The sequence below is a fragment of the Tenrec ecaudatus genome, chromosome 6 (assembly GCF_050624435.1).
Source record: "Tenrec ecaudatus isolate mTenEca1 chromosome 6, mTenEca1.hap1, whole genome shotgun sequence".
Classification (NCBI taxonomy): domain Eukaryota; kingdom Metazoa; phylum Chordata; class Mammalia; order Afrosoricida; family Tenrecidae; genus Tenrec; species Tenrec ecaudatus.
Genome location: NC_134535.1, coordinates 77,217,488 through 77,235,976, shown reverse-complemented (window position 1 = coordinate 77,235,976; position 18,489 = coordinate 77,217,488). Strand labels below are relative to the sequence as shown.

At 34.9% G+C, this 18,489-nt stretch overlaps 1 protein-coding gene across 1 annotated transcript; it reads right to left on the bottom strand.

Annotated features, from left to right (window-relative positions):
• Positions 1-1,246: 1,246 nt before the first annotated feature.
• Positions 1,247-7,082, bottom strand: LOC142450930 (olfactory receptor 6C2-like). Its single transcript, XM_075552865.1, has 2 exons — positions 7,068-7,082; positions 1,247-2,206 (listed from the first exon to the last, which is right to left on the bottom strand). The coding sequence occupies exons 1-2, from the start codon at positions 7,080-7,082 to the stop codon at positions 1,247-1,249; spliced, it is 975 nt and encodes a 324-aa protein (XP_075408980.1).
• Positions 7,083-18,489: the final 11,407 nt, after the last annotated feature.

Genomic DNA, 18,489 nt, shown 5'->3' with positions numbered 1-18,489 from the left:
AATTTGAAAAACATTTTTAAAGTTATATTTTGCTTAATATAATAACACTCTTTGCTACTTGTTTTTTGTGTTTCTTGTGCTTTATTTTCCACTTGGTTCTTGGTCTCTGAAACATCAATTTCTTTTCATTATTCTTTCGCCCACTCTTCCTTTTCAGTCATCGCTGGAAGAGCTCATCCAATTACATAGTTCTAAATGAAATCTGCACATATATGACTGAAAATTTCATAATGTCTCCTTCCTTTTTGTTGCATTCATAAGCCCCTTATCTGAGTGACATATCTTCTTGGGCAAATAGCATGTATCCTGGAGCTTACAATAATCCAGTGAGTATCTTTGAATCCCCTACACTATCCATAATTCTTCCTGAAAGACTCCCCGTTTTAAAATTCTCTGTTTGAACACCATGACTTAATTCTTAATTTATGATTGCAAACCATCAAAAAGTTACTTTGGTGCCAGCTTTTTATATATTCTTAATTTATTATACTTTTTTTCATGTTATCAGTTTTATTCAAGCCATTCTGACATTTTACTTGAACTTTTGAAATTTAATCATAACCAATTTTATGCTATATGTTTTATACTACCATATTCTTTCCTTACAAAACAGACTTCTCTACAAAAAAGACTGACCATTTCTATTAAAATATGGATGGACCACTCATATGGTTCCCCAGGCACTCAGAATATATCAAGGATTCCTTCCCCTTGTTGATTAGTCTTCAAAATCCTAATCTTTCCTTGTTCTATTGCCTAATAGTATCCTGCTCTCATTTTTCTCTTGACATCATGAACGCTTCATAATAAAATTTAACTTGTCAGTGGAAATAATATTTACATCTGTGTTCTTTTGATTTGGTTATTTCAGGGCATCAGCGTTCATATGAATAATTGTATATGAGGTTGTTGCAGACAGTGTTGTTTTATTTTCATGTTAAACCATAACTAGAGCTATTTTAGAAATGCAAACAAATTCATTTCATGGCTATATATTTCCATATTCTCCTAAGGAATGAGGCTTTCTTCATAAAAGATAGTCTACAAAAGGCAAAAAATTAGCAACATGATTTGGGGTATAAAATGAATGAATGTATAATACCTGACACGAAATATGTGTTCTGTAGCTAAATGCTAAATGGAATGAAAAATGAATGAGCAGGTAAATGGAGAAAGATATTAGTATTGAACTATATTCTAAAAGTTTATTCACTTTATGATAAGTGTGTAAGGGTTATTTAAGAGTTTAAGAATTCTGTTTTTCTTTTGAGATCAAGACAATCCGTTTGACTAAGTCATTGAAGGCTTCTTTTACTTGTTTGTTCCTTAGTGTATAAATAAATGGATTCAATGTGGGAGAAACAGATGACATGAGCACTGACACACCTTTGTTAATGTCTACATCATCCTTTGCTGATGGTTTCATATAAATAAAAATACAGCTTCCATAGGTGATGAACACCACAACCATGTGGGAAGAACAGGTGGAAAAGGCTTTTTTTCTTTGTTGAACAGATGGGAATTTGAGAATGGTTCTGATAATGTACGTATAGGACAGAACTACACATACCAAGGTGATCATTAGTACCATTGCAGCCAAAATTACAACAATCTGCTCTAATAACGAGGTGTCTGAGCACGAGATCTTTAGGATAGGTGATGGATCACAGCAAAAGTGATCAATGATATTTGAGTTGCAGAATTCTAGATTGAAACCAAGGCTCAGAGGTGGGAGGATAAGCATCAAAGCTGTTGTCCAACAACAAAGGACACATATGATACAAACTCTACTGTTCATGATGGTCGTATAATGCAGAGGCTTACAAATGGCCACGTACCTGTCATAGGACATAGTGGCCAGGAGAAAAAATTCTGTTATCCCAAAAAGATCAATAAAAAATAACTGGCTAGCACATGCATTGTAAGTAATGGTCCTATCTCCAGTTGACAGGCTATAAAGAAACATGGGAACACAAGTAGTTATAAATGAAACTTCCAAGAAGGAAAAATTTTGGAGGAAAAAGTACATGGGTGTTTTAAGATGTGAATCCACGCAAGTGAGTGTGATGATTGTCAAATTTCCAGTTACACTCAACATGTAAGTGATAAAAAGAAAGATAAATAGCAGAACCTGCAATTGTGGGTCATCAGTCAGTCCCAGGAGGATGAATGTCGTTATGGATGTATGATTTTTCATTACTGATTCCTGAGAGCTGCCTGTTCTGCATGAAAAATTCAGACATTGGAAATAAGGACATATATATCAGACTCAACTAGTTTTGAATATAGACTTGAGAAAGCGAAACAGCTAGCATATATTTTATTCTTGTTACCTGAAAGATTTGCGCTGCCCAAATATTTGATATGAGTTCTCTTAGAATGTCTTCTAGGGTAATGGCAACAAGGGATTGCTTTAAGATATTGATTTGGGTATCTTAGTCCAGTCCATCTGGAATTTATATTTCCATCCTTCATGCCCACTTTATTTGGCTTTTAAAAGTTCAATTTGTTTTAATTTAAGCACTCTGGATAAATGCAACTTTATATGCAATGATATGCCACAGTTCTTTTCTTTAATCAGCTACTCGAACAATTCTAATTTTATTTATTTTCCTAAATTCAGTTCCCTAAGTAAAGGAAAATATAAGTTGAATGGAGAGTTTCTTACCATTCTTCTCCCTGTTATATTTAATACAGATAAGTTTTCTCTCATAATAATCTTCCTACCACATCCTCCTGACCTACTATTATATATGTGTCTAATGACAAATAATTAAACTAAATAAAATGTTATGCCCAAACTTTTGCTATTCTAACCTGCTTCCCTCTGTGTTTTCCTACCACATGCTCAATAGAACTTCTTGTCCACGTTGCCACAGTGAGCAGTGTATTCTGCCATGCATCTTTCTTGAATATTATGAGAGTAAATTTTGGTACCATTAATATACAATAAAGAATTTTCTACCTAAATTTATGTTGACATAGCATCAATCATCTACAAGTTAAGACTAAAATTTAATCAAAATGCACACAAGAGTGACAACTGACTCTTCTGCAGAATCTTCAAATTATACTCACTCTGCAATTACTTAAATTCACATATGTTGTCCCATTACAATCGTTTTGGAATCTCAACTAACTCACTAACACTGGACTAAGTTTGCACAATTTAGTTTCTTGCAAAAAGTAATGTAAACTCGGGTTTGTTTGTGTGGTTTTTTTTTGTCTCCATCACTCAACTTTGAAATACTAAGTCACTTTCTGCCTTGAAATACTAAGTCACTTTCCTTTTAGGACAATATAATCCTCCTTTCAGTTTTTCTTCAGTCTTCTTTCATATCTCAGTTTCCCTTATCTAATACTACGTGTAGGTGCATTGCATCTATCCTGTTTTCATATTCCATTTCTCTCTTGTTGACTCTCTAGAATACATTTTCCATCATGCTACCTGATAATTTTATATTTGAGTTTTTTACTGTGTTCAAAATCGTTTCATTGTCATCCCTTCCATAATAGAGAAAATAAACATATCATTTATGTTTCTAATTAATTTTCCTCTAAATTCTATGATATACTTAATTTTAATAATCTCTTGCATCGATATTTTCTAAATCAATTTCCATAATTACTTTGTACATGGTGTTTCCTTCCTTGAAAGGGACATAGCCTATGGTTGCCTATATCATTCATCTCTCATAATGCTTTGCATAACATCTTGTGGCATCTTCCTAGAAATAAGGTGAATGGCTCTCTTACATATGCTCAGTAAATACATTTTTTTAAAGATCCAAAAGCATAATCTCTTCAGGTATCCTTCAGGTCCATATAGGAAGATGTTTAATTCCTATTTATTCCTTGTGTTTTCTTTGCTCATTCGAAGATGCTGTCAAGTCAGAATGTGCTATTCTCTCAGATGCGCCATTTAAGACTGAGATCTGTGGACCTTTTTCTAACCTTTGAATGCATTCCCCCTTGACGAAGAACATGTATGTACCTCCTTCGAACAACACCTAGAAAGCAATCACCTGCTAATGAGATGTTGAGGAGATAAAATGAGCAGGCTGTGTCTTGATGTCACAGTGCTGCCTATTAACTCGAATAGGAAATGCGCTCTAACTCCTCAATCATCAAGAATTCTGCAATTCTGGATTTTGAGCAATATCTATGCAATGGTTTTTATCCCATCTTATATTCATGTCATTTTCCAAAAATTCAATTTTGTATAAAATAAAACAGCCCACACCAACCATATGTATAAGATATATAATATTGCTCCATTAATGAATGGGAACTGATTACTTCAGAAGATAACAATTTGTTTATTTGGTTCTTGGAATACAGGTTTTATTTTTTGAATACAGAAAGCACTGTCACCTGTCACAAGAAAACCAAGGTATATAATACAATACAGTAGTAAGATTGAGTGGAGATTTGGGTAGGGAAATATTACACCGGATGTGTTTACTTAGGGGTCAGCTAAGAACCTCCTTAATTATGAAAATATAATTAATCCTTTTACTCATAAGACTTCTGTTTCCATATAATCTGTAGCTCCTAGTCATCAATAAGTGACACCCATCAAATCCTTTACTACTGAGTGATGAGAGTAGATGATAGAATATAATTGACATTCAAATGCGATGCACCAATATCTTACCAACGTACTTATCCTCTTTTCTGGCTTCTTTTAGAAAGCATTTTAGGGGATGTGCCTAATATTTTATCTTGTAGTCTACTATTGATATATACTAATATATATATAGCCTATTACCTCAGTCTTAATGTTGATCATTGTAGAAATAAAATTACAATAAAAACTGGTGTTACATTTTAGAAATTGTCTTTCAACATTATACACTTTAATAATACATTTTTCTTTCAAAGCTCTCAATCACTGTCATACTTACTCACACAGAACTTCTCCATGGCTTTTATTTTCAGTTTACTCCAAAACGTTCATGGTGTAAATAGTAAGAAAGTTTTTTGGAAATCTGTAGGTACATTTACCCTGCATTTTCATGAATTGACTTTAAAATGAAGAATTCTGGGCTTGGAAAGAACTCTCAGATTCTTATCATATCACATTTTAAAAGCACTAAATAAATACATTGTTATTTATAAGAAACTAAGAAAAAATTTCTTGTATTGTTGGTTGGTAACTAAAAAAAAAAAAATTCTATTTTCCGAAGCTCTGTCTGATTTTCACAGATTTAATGCCCATATGTGTCTGCATGGAATAAAATGCTACAATAACTAGAAAATCATTTGTTTTATCTGTTCAATATTCAACAGGGATCAGTCAAGTGAACAAACAATAGCATCCTTAGTGATCCAGGATAAAAAGCCACTGATGAACCCATTATATATTAAATGCTGGCAAATGTCCAAAACAGACCATCATGGGAATGCTGTCCTCAGAGACATAGAGACAGGAAATGAAATAGCAGCATCAAACAGGATGAACAATAAGTGAAAGTCAGATTACAAGGACAAAACATGAATCTATCTTTTTCTACATATAAAACGCAGCACACATAGTTTTTTGTAATATGCTTTCAAAAAGTATGAAATAATTTATTACAAAAAGAACTTTAAAAGATGACTCGTGTGTCACATAGCGCTATGTCCTAACTTATATTAGATGGTCAGTAAAAACATTTGATTATTAACATCTCACTTTAAAACATTTGCTAAACGTGTTAACTTGTATCATGACATGAATCCTGTGATATATTAGGACTTTTTCTGTATTGATATTTCACATTCAGTTGTTGTTACTTTTAATTTGATGTCACTTTCTGCAACTTTTTATGCTAAGTTTGTGTTCCCTTGTAGATATCTAATTTTTCAGTCCATTATATTTTTAAAATAAAAATATTATACTTCATAATCCATTTACATTTCAAATTTTCATCTCTTATATCCAAGTTACAAAATATGTGAATATAGCAGTTTAGAGGGTACAGATGACGGGCAAAGGTGACTTGCTTTTTTAAAGCCTTTTTACTCCCACTACCATACTCCAACCAGGCTGTTTCAGTTTGTTTCAAATGAATTTGTTTGTTACTAATAACTCCAAATCCATTTCAATTTTACTTCCTTTTTTTTTTTTTACAAGCCACTTCTTAGATTTGAGGGATAAGGAATCTAAAGGGATTTTTCTTTTCCTTTTTGGTTTTAAAGAAACATACTATGTACAGCCCATCTCAAGAAATGAAATCAGCAGCCATATCCTATTAAACCCTCCACATTTGTGGGTTATCTACTTATTTAGGTGATCTTGGTCCTCCTTCCCCTTCCATCCTGACCTTCTCCTTGTTCCTGCCCCATCGCTGGCCACCTTCATCAAAGTCATGTCTATTGATGTATAAACCATGTTTCTTCGTCTTTGATTTTCCTTATAACAATGGTGATATTAAATATTTATCTTTGTAAGATTTAGTTTGTAAGTATAATGTTCCCTAGTTTTATCTATGTTTTGCGGAGCTTAAGAGAGTTGTCATTGTTTTAATTGATGCATAAAATTCCATAGTGTCAATGTATTAGAGCATGTTTATTCATTTCTTTATAGTTGGGGTTTTTGGGTGTTTACATTTTTTGCCAATATGGAAATTTCTGCAATAAATATAGTTGTCCATGTGTTTGTTGGGTTTTTTAATTCTTTAGTGTATGTACGTAGTAGAGAGATTGATGGATCATAATGTTCTTGCATTAGCATTTGTTTAAGGAAGTGCCATACTGATTTCCATAATGGTTATAAAACTCTATTGTCCCACCAGCAATGTAAAAAATTCCTAACTCTCCTCATCCTCTCCAGAAGTTATTATTTTGTTTTAATGAATTTTGCCAAAAGTATGTGTAAAATGATATCTTATAATTGTTTTCATTTGTAGTTCTCTTATTGCTAATGAATTGGAATGTTTATTCATATGGTTGTTGGTTTATTCATATCGTTGCCTGGATGTCATTTTTGACAAATTGTCTATTCATGTGTTGTGCCATTTTTGATTGAGTTATTTGTATTTTCCTGTTAAGATGTTAAATTTTCTATAGATTTTTTATATTACCTCTTTAATTTGCATATTATTACTAAATATTTTTCCTATCTGTGGTGTCTTTTAATGAAGTTTTTGGTATGCATACATGTTGTGTTTTTAGTACATCATAGTTCTTTATGTTGTCTTCTATTTTGTAGATAATATTCATTGTGCTTAGCAATATGTTTATGGCTTGAATTAAGAAGAACTTAATAATTGTGTGATTTATAGTTACGTTTTTGATTTCTTGATGTTGGGTTTTGTACATGGTGTAAAGCTTGAGTTTTGTTTCATTCTTTTGCAGGTGAAGATCCATTTTTTTCCCATCACCAATTGTTGAAAAGGCTATATATTGTCCATTGAATATGTTTAGGACTTAATCAAGCAATACATGTCTATAGATTGTATTTCTGGGTTCATTATTTTCATACATTGGTCTTCATGACTATTGTATTAGTACCAGGCTATTTTGATTACCGTGGCTACATAGGACGTTTTAAGGTCTGGGGGTGAAAGGCCCCTACTTTATATTTATTTTTGCAACGTGTTTTATGTATCAAAAGTTTCATTCCATTTCATATGCAGTTGTTGATTGGTTTTCAATTTCTTTGAAATAATTGTGGGATTTGGATCAGAATTACATTGAATTTGCATTTTTTGATAATATGACATTTTCAAAACGTTTATTCTGCCTATTCAGGAATATGACAACTTGTTCAATTTGTGTAAGCTTATTTCAGTTTCTTGAAGAAGTATTCTGTATAATTTGTTACATAAATATGTGTTTCCCTAGTAAGATTTAGTCTTAAATTTTGTAACTTTATTATATTTATTCTAAATGGTATTATTTTTGATATCCTTTTAATATGAGTATCCTTAATATAGAATAATCCAATTGATTTTTATGTTGTTCTTATAGCCAACTATACTGTCAAGTTTTCAATTAGTTTCAATAATTTTTAACTGAATCTTTAGAGCTTTTATATATAAGATTATGTTGTTTTCAAATAAAAAGATTTTTATTTCTTCTGTGCCAGTGTGGATACCCGTGCTTATTTTATTGGTATATAATTCACATATCATGCAAGTTAATGGTTCACTCATTTTCATCATACAATCATCACCACAATCAGTTTTAGGACATTTTCTTCATTTTTGTATTTATCCTTATCAGTTTACGTTTTCCCCATAAAATGCACAACATACACCTGAGGAACCAATAATCCAGTTTTGTCTCTGTATATTTATCTATTCTGGGCCTCATATTCATAAAGAACTTATAAAAGCAAATTAACTAACAGGAATAATGAAATAAAATGGACACAATCCCCAATTGAAAAGAAAGCAGAAAATGTTAAAAACTAGAATAAATGTAAGTAGATTATAATGGAGATAAAATGACAGGGTGCTAAATTTTATCCCAACTGAACCTAAAACAATTATATGGATACCGTTAATATCTTTTTGATATGGCTATAGTTAAAATTTCCAAGAATATATGAAGTAATGGTGGTATAAAGGAAAACCTTGTTTAGCTCTCTGCTGAGAAGGAAACTAATTCAATTTCTGTCCATTAAGTGAGATGTAGGTTTTGATTATATGTCCTTTATAAAGCTGAGAAATTCCCTTCTATACCTATTTTATTCAGTGTTTTTTAATCAGGAATGGATGTTGAATTTTACCAAATGTTTTTTCTATATTGAGTTGATATAAGCATATGGTTGTTTTCCTTATTTTGTTTATGTGGTGACTTGCATTGAGTATTTGATATGAATCGCACTCATTATGTATTATTAGTAGTATTTGATGTGTAGCTGAATTCTGTTGGCTAGGATTTTACTGAAGGTCTTGGATCTATAGTCATTAGAGATACTGGTCTGTAACTTTCAATTCTGGTAATGTCTGGCTGGTTTAGGTATAAAAAATTGTAATATATTATTCATTTATATATTGTGGAATTTACATAAAATTGTTTAAGTCGCCTATAAATGTTATTAGAATCCTCTAGTGAAACTATCTGAACCCAGACATTTTGTCATTGGTTTTGTTTCTTTTTATTACTAGATTTATTTCATCTCATGCTATAGGCTTTTTAAGACTTTTCTACAGTGTACTGTTGTAATATATGTAAATAATAATAGTCTATAAATTTATTCATTCCTTCTAGTCTAAAATTTGTTGGAATACATTTTTATAATATTACATGATTATATATATAGATATTATTCATTTAAAACTTTTTATTGTGAATTAGGTAAAGGTTTACAGAGCAGATCAGTTTCCCATTCAATAATCCATACACATTTTATTTCATCTTCTTGATTACAATGCTCACAATGTAACATCACTGATCCCACTTCTTCCCTGTGCTTCCCCTTTATGTTCTTCCATCTTTCCTAATACTTCCCCCTTCTAGACTCAGTCCTTGGGCAAATGCTGCCCTTATGGTCTCAGAAGGTGGGTTATTCTTTTTTTAAAAAGAATCACTTTATTAGAGGCTCATACAACACTTATCAGAATCCATCCAGACATCAATTGTGGAAAGCACATTTGAACATTCATTGCCGTCATCATTTTCAAAACATTTGCTTTCCACTTAAGCCCCTGACATTTTCCCCTTCCCTCCCCAGGCCCCCCTCCCTCATAAACCCTTGATAATTTATAAAATATTATTTTGTCATGTCTTCCACTGCCCAACATCTACCTTCACCCACTTTTCTGTTGTCCATCCCACAGGGTGGAGGTTATATGTACATCCTTATAATCAGCTCCCCCTTTCCACCCATCCTCCCAGTATCACCACTCTCACCACTGATCCTGAAGGGATCATCTGCCCTGGATTTCCTGTGTTTCCAGTTCCTATCTGTACCAGTGTACATCCTCTGGTCTAGCCAGATTTGTAAGGTAGAATTGGGATCATGATAGTGGGGAGAGGAAGCATTTAGGAACTAGATGAAAATTGATGTTTCATGGTTGCTACACTGCACCCTGATTGACTCATCTCTTCCCCGTGACCCTTCCATAAAGGGATGTCCAATTGCCTACAGATGGGCTTTGGGTCTCCACTTCGCACTCCCTGTTATTCACAATGATATAATTTTTTTTTGTTCTGATGATACCTGATACCTTTGACACCTTGTGATCGCACAGGCTGGTGTGCTTCATCCATGTGGGATTTGTTGCTTCTGAGCTAGATGACCGCTTGTTTACCTTCAATCCTTTAAAACCCCAGATACTATATCTTTTCATAGCCGGGCACCATCAGCTTCCTTCACCACATTTGCTTATGCACCCACTTTGCCGGGAAGGTGAACAGATGGTGGATTATTCTACTGAATGTGCACCTCCTTTGTGTTATTGTCCTCCCCTTATGGGCCTGCCTATAGTTTGCCTTACAATTGAAGTTTGTGGTTCCTTTTAAACTAATCATTTTTCCTTCCCTCTTTTCTTTTTTTAAAAAAATCATTTTATTTGGGGGCTTATAGAGCTCTTACATATCTTATCACAATCCTTACATCCATCCATTGGGTCAAGCACATTTGTACATTTGTTGCCATCATCATATCCAAAATATTTTCTTTCTACTTGAGCCCTTGGTATCAGCTCCTCATTTTTCCCCACCTTCCCTCACCCTTCTTCCCTCTTGAACCCTTCATAATTTATAAATTATGATTATTTGTCATGCCTTGCACCATCTGGTGTCTCCCTTCACCCATTTTTCTCTTGTCCATCTCCCTAGGAGAGGGTTATATGTAGATCATTGTGATCCATTCCTCTTTTCTCCCCCCATCCACTTTCCTCTTTCCCTCCTGGTATTGTTACTCTCATTATTGGTCCTGAGGGGTTTATCTGTCCTGAATACCCTCTGTTTCCATCTCTGATCTGTACCTGTGTACATGCTCTTGTCTAGCCAGATTTGTAAAGTAGAATTGGGATTATGATAGTGGGGGGGAGGATGACTTAAGGAGGGACATGGAAGAGGGAGAGGCAAGGGAAAAGAAGTGGGTGTTAACAAACTTAGGGACAAGGGACAACAAGTGATCTAAAATCAATGGCAAGGAGTGCATAAGATGCCTAATAGGGCTTGATCAAGGGCAATGTAACCTAGAGGAATTACTGAAATGCAAATGAAGGCCGGACATGATAGTGGGACAAGAGGAAAGTAAAAGGAAATAGAGGAAAGAAAGAAGAGGCAAAATACATGTATAGAAGTTTAAATACTGGCATATACATATATAAATATATTTACATATAACAATAAGGATAGAGGTTTATGTATACATATTTATATGTTAACTATTAAGGTAGCAGATGCACATTGTGCCTCTACTCAAGTACTCCCTCAACACAAGAATACTTTGCTCTAATAACCTGGAGTTTGGTGATGCTCAGCTTTCTGACACAATCACTGAAGTTAAAATGGGTGCATAAGCAAATGTGAGGAAAGCTGATGGTGCCCAGCTATCAAAAGATATAGCGTCTGGTGTCTTAAAGACTTCGAGGTAAACAAGTGTCCATTTAGCTGAGAAGCAACAAAACCCACATAGAGGAAGTACACAAGCCTGTGTGATCTTGAAGTGTCGATTGGATCAGTTATCAAGCATTGAAGACCCCAAACAAAAAAACATATCAAAGTGATTATATTTTTATCTCATTTGCTTTTGCTGATCCTGGGTTCATCAGATTCTGCAGCTATATGAGTAAAGAGAACCGTCTAGAAGAGAGGGAGTTGGAACTTACCGTAACTGCCTCTACAAATGTTGGAGCCATCTCTTTGATACAAACCTCTCATTTCATCAAGGCTCTCCTCTCTTGTTCTGACCTTCTCTACTGAGCATGCTCTAATTTTGCAGTGACTGGTCCCTGTTGATAACATATCCAAAATACATGAGTAAAAGTCATTCCGTCTTCTATGGTACATTCTGATGGTATTTCCTTGGATAGAGATTTGTTTGTTCATCAGGCAGTCCATAGTAATTTTAGTATGCTTCACATATATATAATTGACCCTAATTCTCTTACAACTGATTAGCAGCTCAAAGCAGATTCCATCATGAAGTTGATTACATTCTCTTAGGTCACATTATGGGGAACTTCTAGATCTTAACAGCAAATCTACCAGCCATGTTGTCACAAAACATTTAATTAACTTCATGGATGGCAAATGGTAGTAGTGAGTAGATACAAACAAACAAGAGAAGCCTTCAGAGACCCGTGTGATAATGGATTTATTTGGCAATATCAATTTAAACTTATGGCTTAATATAGATACTTATAGTTACAAAGTATTATTTGTAGATATGTGAATAGAACCTAGATAAGCTTATAGTGCATCAGCTTATAGTGCCTAATTACACAGACACTCCAGCAACAATGAGCACATTTCAGTAAAGAGGGATTCTTGTTTTGGCTGGAAGAATGACTGTGACAGGCAATGAACAATATTAGTTTATAGTATCTCATAGTACCAGAAAGTTGGAAAAGCTTACACAAAAACAAACAGAAAATAAAGACCCAATAATGGGTGTATATTCATGAGAGAGAGAAGCCAATTCAAGAGGCCAGAATGGCTAAAGCTGCTATAATTTCAGAAACAAAATAAGGATATATGAGTTTGTAATCAGTCAAAAGAATAAATAGAAGATTGAAAAGTACTCTATACCGAATTGTAAATAATATAGCGATTATACTCTTCTGGGGAAGTATAATTTCAAACTCCTTAAATATGGCTTTCTCATAGTCATTTTTTTTTCCAGAAAGTACAGTATTGCAAAGGGAAAAGTCAATTAGCTACATGGTACATAAATCTGACATACTACTTTAAATGCCAAGCTTAATAGCAACTATAATTACTCACATTGATGGTTTATATCCATTGTTTTATTTTCCCAAATCTTCCATAATGGATCATCGTGAAATTGGTGATTTTAAATAACAGGTGTTCATTATATCAACTTATGGATGCTAGAAATCTGAAATCAAAGTAACATCAGGCCATGCTCCTTCTAAAAGCGTTAGGTAGGAACACAATCACTCTCTGTCTCTTTCTTAGTTACTAGCAACACATGATAATTCTTGGTATCTCTTGTCTTGGACTCTCACTTTAATGTCTAGCTTTACATAGTCTTATATGATGCATATGTGTGCATATATCCTTCCATTTTCTGTCTATAAGTACATGGTCATTTGTATTAAGGAAAAAAAATAATCCATTATTACCTAATTTTAATTAAACTAGTTAATCACTAGCAACCATATTTCCAAATAAAATCTGGTGTCTATAGTAGACATCATTTGGGAGTTGAAGCAATATGATTCAGGGAATTACATAATTTGGCTTGTTTTTATAAATATATTATTAATTGAGAGATGATACATATATCATATTATTCTATAGTTTAATCAGGTCAAGCAGAATTGTATGATTGCTACCACAATGTTTCCAAACATACTTTTTCTTCCTGGAATCAGCAATGTCTCCCATTTACTCTCCAACCACCACTGTACACCCTCTCCCCAAAATCTGTATTCTACTTGCTTTCCCTATAGGCTCATCAATCTTGGCTTTCACATACTGAGCAACAGAAAAGCATATAACACCATATCAAGAGGGTGAACTCCAATGACCTAAGAACTCTGAGATAAACCCTAATATGAACAAACAAAAACCAAACAATAAAAGCCAAAAATGCAGAAAAATTTTGGAAACTAGATCAGGTCCAGCCTGCATCATAGGGGCATCTAGTGACAAAGTGTTAACTGTTCAAGTCAGATTTCTGCTTCTGATCTTCTATAGTCCTCCTCTCTCCCAAGCACTCTGACTAGGGACCACTTTGCTCCCGTCCCTCAACTGTAGATAGGGAGAGTTCTCTGGAGGCTTATTTCCTAGGTTTTTCCACAAATGAATCTTGGGTTCCCACTGTCATCTATTGCCTTCTACACACTGGATTATCACAATGTAGGCTCTGATACTGATCCCCCTTGACTTTGGATTTTATGGATAATAATCCTTTGATGGCTGATAATTGGGTGCTTCTCAGATGTGGACTGAGTTGACATCTCACTTACATGACTGCTTGTTCAGAGACCAGCCTTTATGACCTCAGACACTATTTTATCTACCAGCCAGGCATTATCTAAATTCTTCGCCATATTTGCCATAGCACCCCTGTCTTTTGTGTTCCATTCCTGAGGGTGAGTATCGAGCAGAGTAACATGAATTGTTCTTAAGTAACCACTCATTCCTGAATCTATGCTTTGCTTTTTAATTTATTATTAATTGATAATTAATACATTTATCTTGTCATTCCATAATTTAGCTTGACTTGCCTTAGGTGCTCCCAAGTCAGTTCTGACTCACAACAACCCTATAGACAACAAGAAGCAACCCCTCTGGTCTTTGACATTAGCACATTTATTTCTATATTTTTACCTATTGATGCAGCGACCACATCAAGGAGTTTCCTTTTCCAAGGCCCTTCTACGTTACCAAGCATAATGTCCTTTTCCAGGTACTGTTCTCTCCTGAGAACATGCCTAAGATAAATGAGATAAAGTGTTACCATATTCATTTCTAAGAAGCATTCAGGCTGTGTTTCCAGAGACAGGTCTGTTTCTTCATCTGGCAGTCCATAACACTTTCATCAACATCAATACATCAACTCTTCAGTATTCCTCCTTATTCATTTTCCAAATTTCATATGTATATGCGGTAAATGAAAATATTATGACTTGAATTAGGACCACCTTAGTCTTCAAGATGGCATTTAAAGAGGCCTTTAAAGAGGTCTTGGTCAGCAGATATATCACCACTCTTCTGCCATTTTGTCATACTGTGGTGTTTTGTGTGTTGCTATGATAATGTATCTCAAATATGTTGGTATGTCAAAAGATTTCAGCTGAGATTCCAGAATAAGAACAGACTATTAAGAAAGAATGTCCTATCCATTTTTGAGGAATGAGTCATATGGATAGAAGTGAAACAGTATCGGACATAATTCTGGAAAATGAACCCTCAGGTTGGAAGAGATTCAAATATTACTGGGGAGAACCCCCAACCTCAAAGAAGAGTCAGTCTTCATAACTGGGTCAGACCATAACAATTCTAGGCCATTGCGGCCCCAAAATGAATTGAGTAGCTTAAGAACAGTGTAAATAAGCTACATTGCACTCTTGTAGGAGTGGCCCCATGCAACTATTGTGTAATAAACCTAAATGTGGGAATCAATCAATTTTTCCAATCCATTAATTTAAAAATAAGAGCCTTAGTTTTGTAATGAGTAAGCATTGGCTATGATGTGCAAGGTGAGCAGTTTGAAACCACTACTCACTCTGTGTGAAAAAGTCAGGGATTTCTACTCTCTTAGTACTTAGTGACAGACTCAGTAACTCATAGGGGCAGTCCTACCCTGAATTTTAGGGTTTCTTTGAGTTAGCATTCATCCACTCAATGACAGCGGCAGTGAGGCTTAAAATAAGCCATCCAGAGACAAGAATCTCATGATGATCAAGAAAGAAGAGCCAGATAGGGAAAACATCCTTTGAATTCTGCACTTACATCCTCCTCAATGCAAGGGACAAAGAACCGTTACATTTGCTATAAGGAGAGTGACACAGAATAAAGCAGTAACACAGAAATAGTGACAGCACAGGTAACAAACCAAATGTCTGCCACAAGAAAGAGTTGGGCTTCCCAGGTCACAGAACAGTCCTGGCTGAGAGTGTGATCCGTAAACTTATGAACAGAGCTTAGTTGTTTTTCCTACATAGCCTCTAATATGCTGATGAATTCCTTCTATTCCTATGTTGTTAAGTGCTTTTTAAAATTAAATACTTTTATTGGGGATCTTACATGTCTTATCACAATCCATACAATCATTCATTGTGTCAAGCACATTTGTACATATGCTGCCCTCATCATTCTCAAAGCACCTTCTTGCTACCTGAGCCCTTGATATCAGCTCCTCATTTTCCCCTTCCTCCTCCCACCCTCCCTCATGGACCCTTGATAATTTGTATATTATTATTTTCATATCTTATATCATCCTCTGTCTCCCTTCATCCACTTTTCTGTTGTTTGTCCTCATGGGAGAGAGTTATATATATTGATTCTTGTGATCAATCCCTCCTTTCTCTCCCCACCTTCCCCCTGTCCTCCTCGTATCTCTGTTCTCATTGTTGGCCCTGTGGGGTTTACCTATTTGTAGCAGCGTGCATGTTCTCATCTAATCTGATTTGTAAGGTAGGATTGTGGTCATGATAGTGGGGGGAAGCAAGCATTAGGAAACTAGAGGAAAGTTGTGTGTTTCGTTGGTGCTTCCTGCACCCTGACTCGCTTATCTCTTCCTAGTGACCCCTTTGTGAAAGGATGTCCAATAGTCTACAGATGGGCTTTGGGTCTCCACTCCACCCCACCCCTCACCCCATTCACATTGAGTATGATTTTGTTCTGGGTCTTCCGTGCCTGATACCTGATCCCATCCACACCTCAGGATCACACAGGCTGGCGTTACTTCTTCCATGTGGGCTTTGTTACTTCTCAGCTAGATGGCGCTTGTTTATTTTCAAGTCTTTAAGAAGCATTGATATTGAATTTATTGAATACCTTTTCTGCATCAATTTATATAATTGCATGTTTCTTTTGTTGTGCTTATATTACATGAATTGTTTAATTTTGAACCATTTTTGAAAAACCTCATATGCATCCTATTTGACTATTATTTATCATATTGTTTAACATATTTTTTAATTCTGCTGAAAATTTTTACACCCATGTTCACAAGAGCTGTTGGTCAATAATTTTCAATTCTTTACCTGGCTTTGGTATCAAGGTTATTCTTGCTTCATAAAAATAAGCTTGTTAATGTATTATCCTTTTCTGCAGTGGTGTTTGAAAAATAGTTTTTGTAGAATTGCTGTTAACTCTTCTCTAAATGATTGATAGAATTCCCCAGGAAAACCATCTGGCCCTAGACTTTCAAATGCTGTGAATTTTTAATGACCAGATAGATTTTTTTCTTCTGTTATATGCTTGTTAAGGTGTTCTACATCAGTTTGTGTTGATTAAGAAGGTGATGTATTTCTAGATATTTGAGCAATACTTCTAGGTTTCAAATTTCTTGGAATTCAATTTTTCACACTATTGTGTAATTATCACTTTTACTTCATCTTCCTGTTGACAAGCCACAGGAGACTTGCTGAGACCTGTGAGAGCAGTCTATCCCTGAAGCATTTTTATGCTGTTGAGACCCACATTGAGAGAGCTGGAGGGGTCTCTTGGAGACCTGTGCCAGCACTGGGATGCTTTGACTGCCATAGGTTCCACAAGATTTTGTACCCATCAGTCTGTGATCTTCCTGTCTTGCATCATTGCATGTGATTGCATGAGTGTGAAGAAGGATTTGGGGACTCATATTGAACTTATGGGCTAATATCAGATTTACTCACTTGATCTGGACTGAATGGAATTTTTTCTAAACGTATAATTATTCTTTGATATAAAGCTTATTTTTATACATAAATGAATGTCTCTGGATTTGTATCTCTAGTCAACCTGGTATAATATAGTAGGGTAGAAGGGCAACAGGGGTATGAAGGCTCTCAATAAAATGGCACAGTGGTTGGAACAATGGGCTCAAACATAAGATGGCAAAACAGTGGAACGTGTTTAGTCCTGTTGTACATAGGGTCATTATGACTCAGAGCTGATTTCAAAGCACATGAGAGCAGCACTTCTTAAAAACATAATCATGTGGGTATAGCATGAAAAGAGTTTGTTAATGTCACATTATCCTTATACGGCACAATTAAGAAATGCCTACACATGCATTCTTTTCAAATATCTGCAAGGTCACAAATGGAGCTCAGATATGAAAAGAATAACCCTGGTGGGGACGGAACATGATAGTGTGACAGGAGGAAAATCAAAGGAAATAGAGGAAAGAGCTGGGAGGCAAAGGGAATTTATAGAGGTCTAGATAAAGACATGTACATATGCAAATACATTTATATATGAGGATGGGGAAATAGATCTATGTGCATATATTTATAGGTTTAGTATTAAGGTAGGAGAACATTGGGTTTCCACTCAAGTACTCCCTCAATGCAAGAATACATTCTTCTATTAAATTGGCATTCTATAATGCTCACATTCCCGACACAACCGCTGAAGACAAGGTGGGTGAATAAGCAAATGTGGTGAAGAAAGTTGATTGTGCCCGGCTATCAAAAGATATAGCATCTGGGATCTTAAAGGCTTGAATGTAAACAAGTGGCCATGTAGCTCAGAAGCAACAATGTCCACATGGAAAAACACACCAGCCTGTGTGACCACGATGTGCTGAAGGAATTGGTTATCAGGCATCAAAGAACAAAAAATCATATCATTGTGTGCTCACCTCCATAATACAATCATTGAAGACAAATGGGTGCATAATCAGATGTCGTGAAGAAA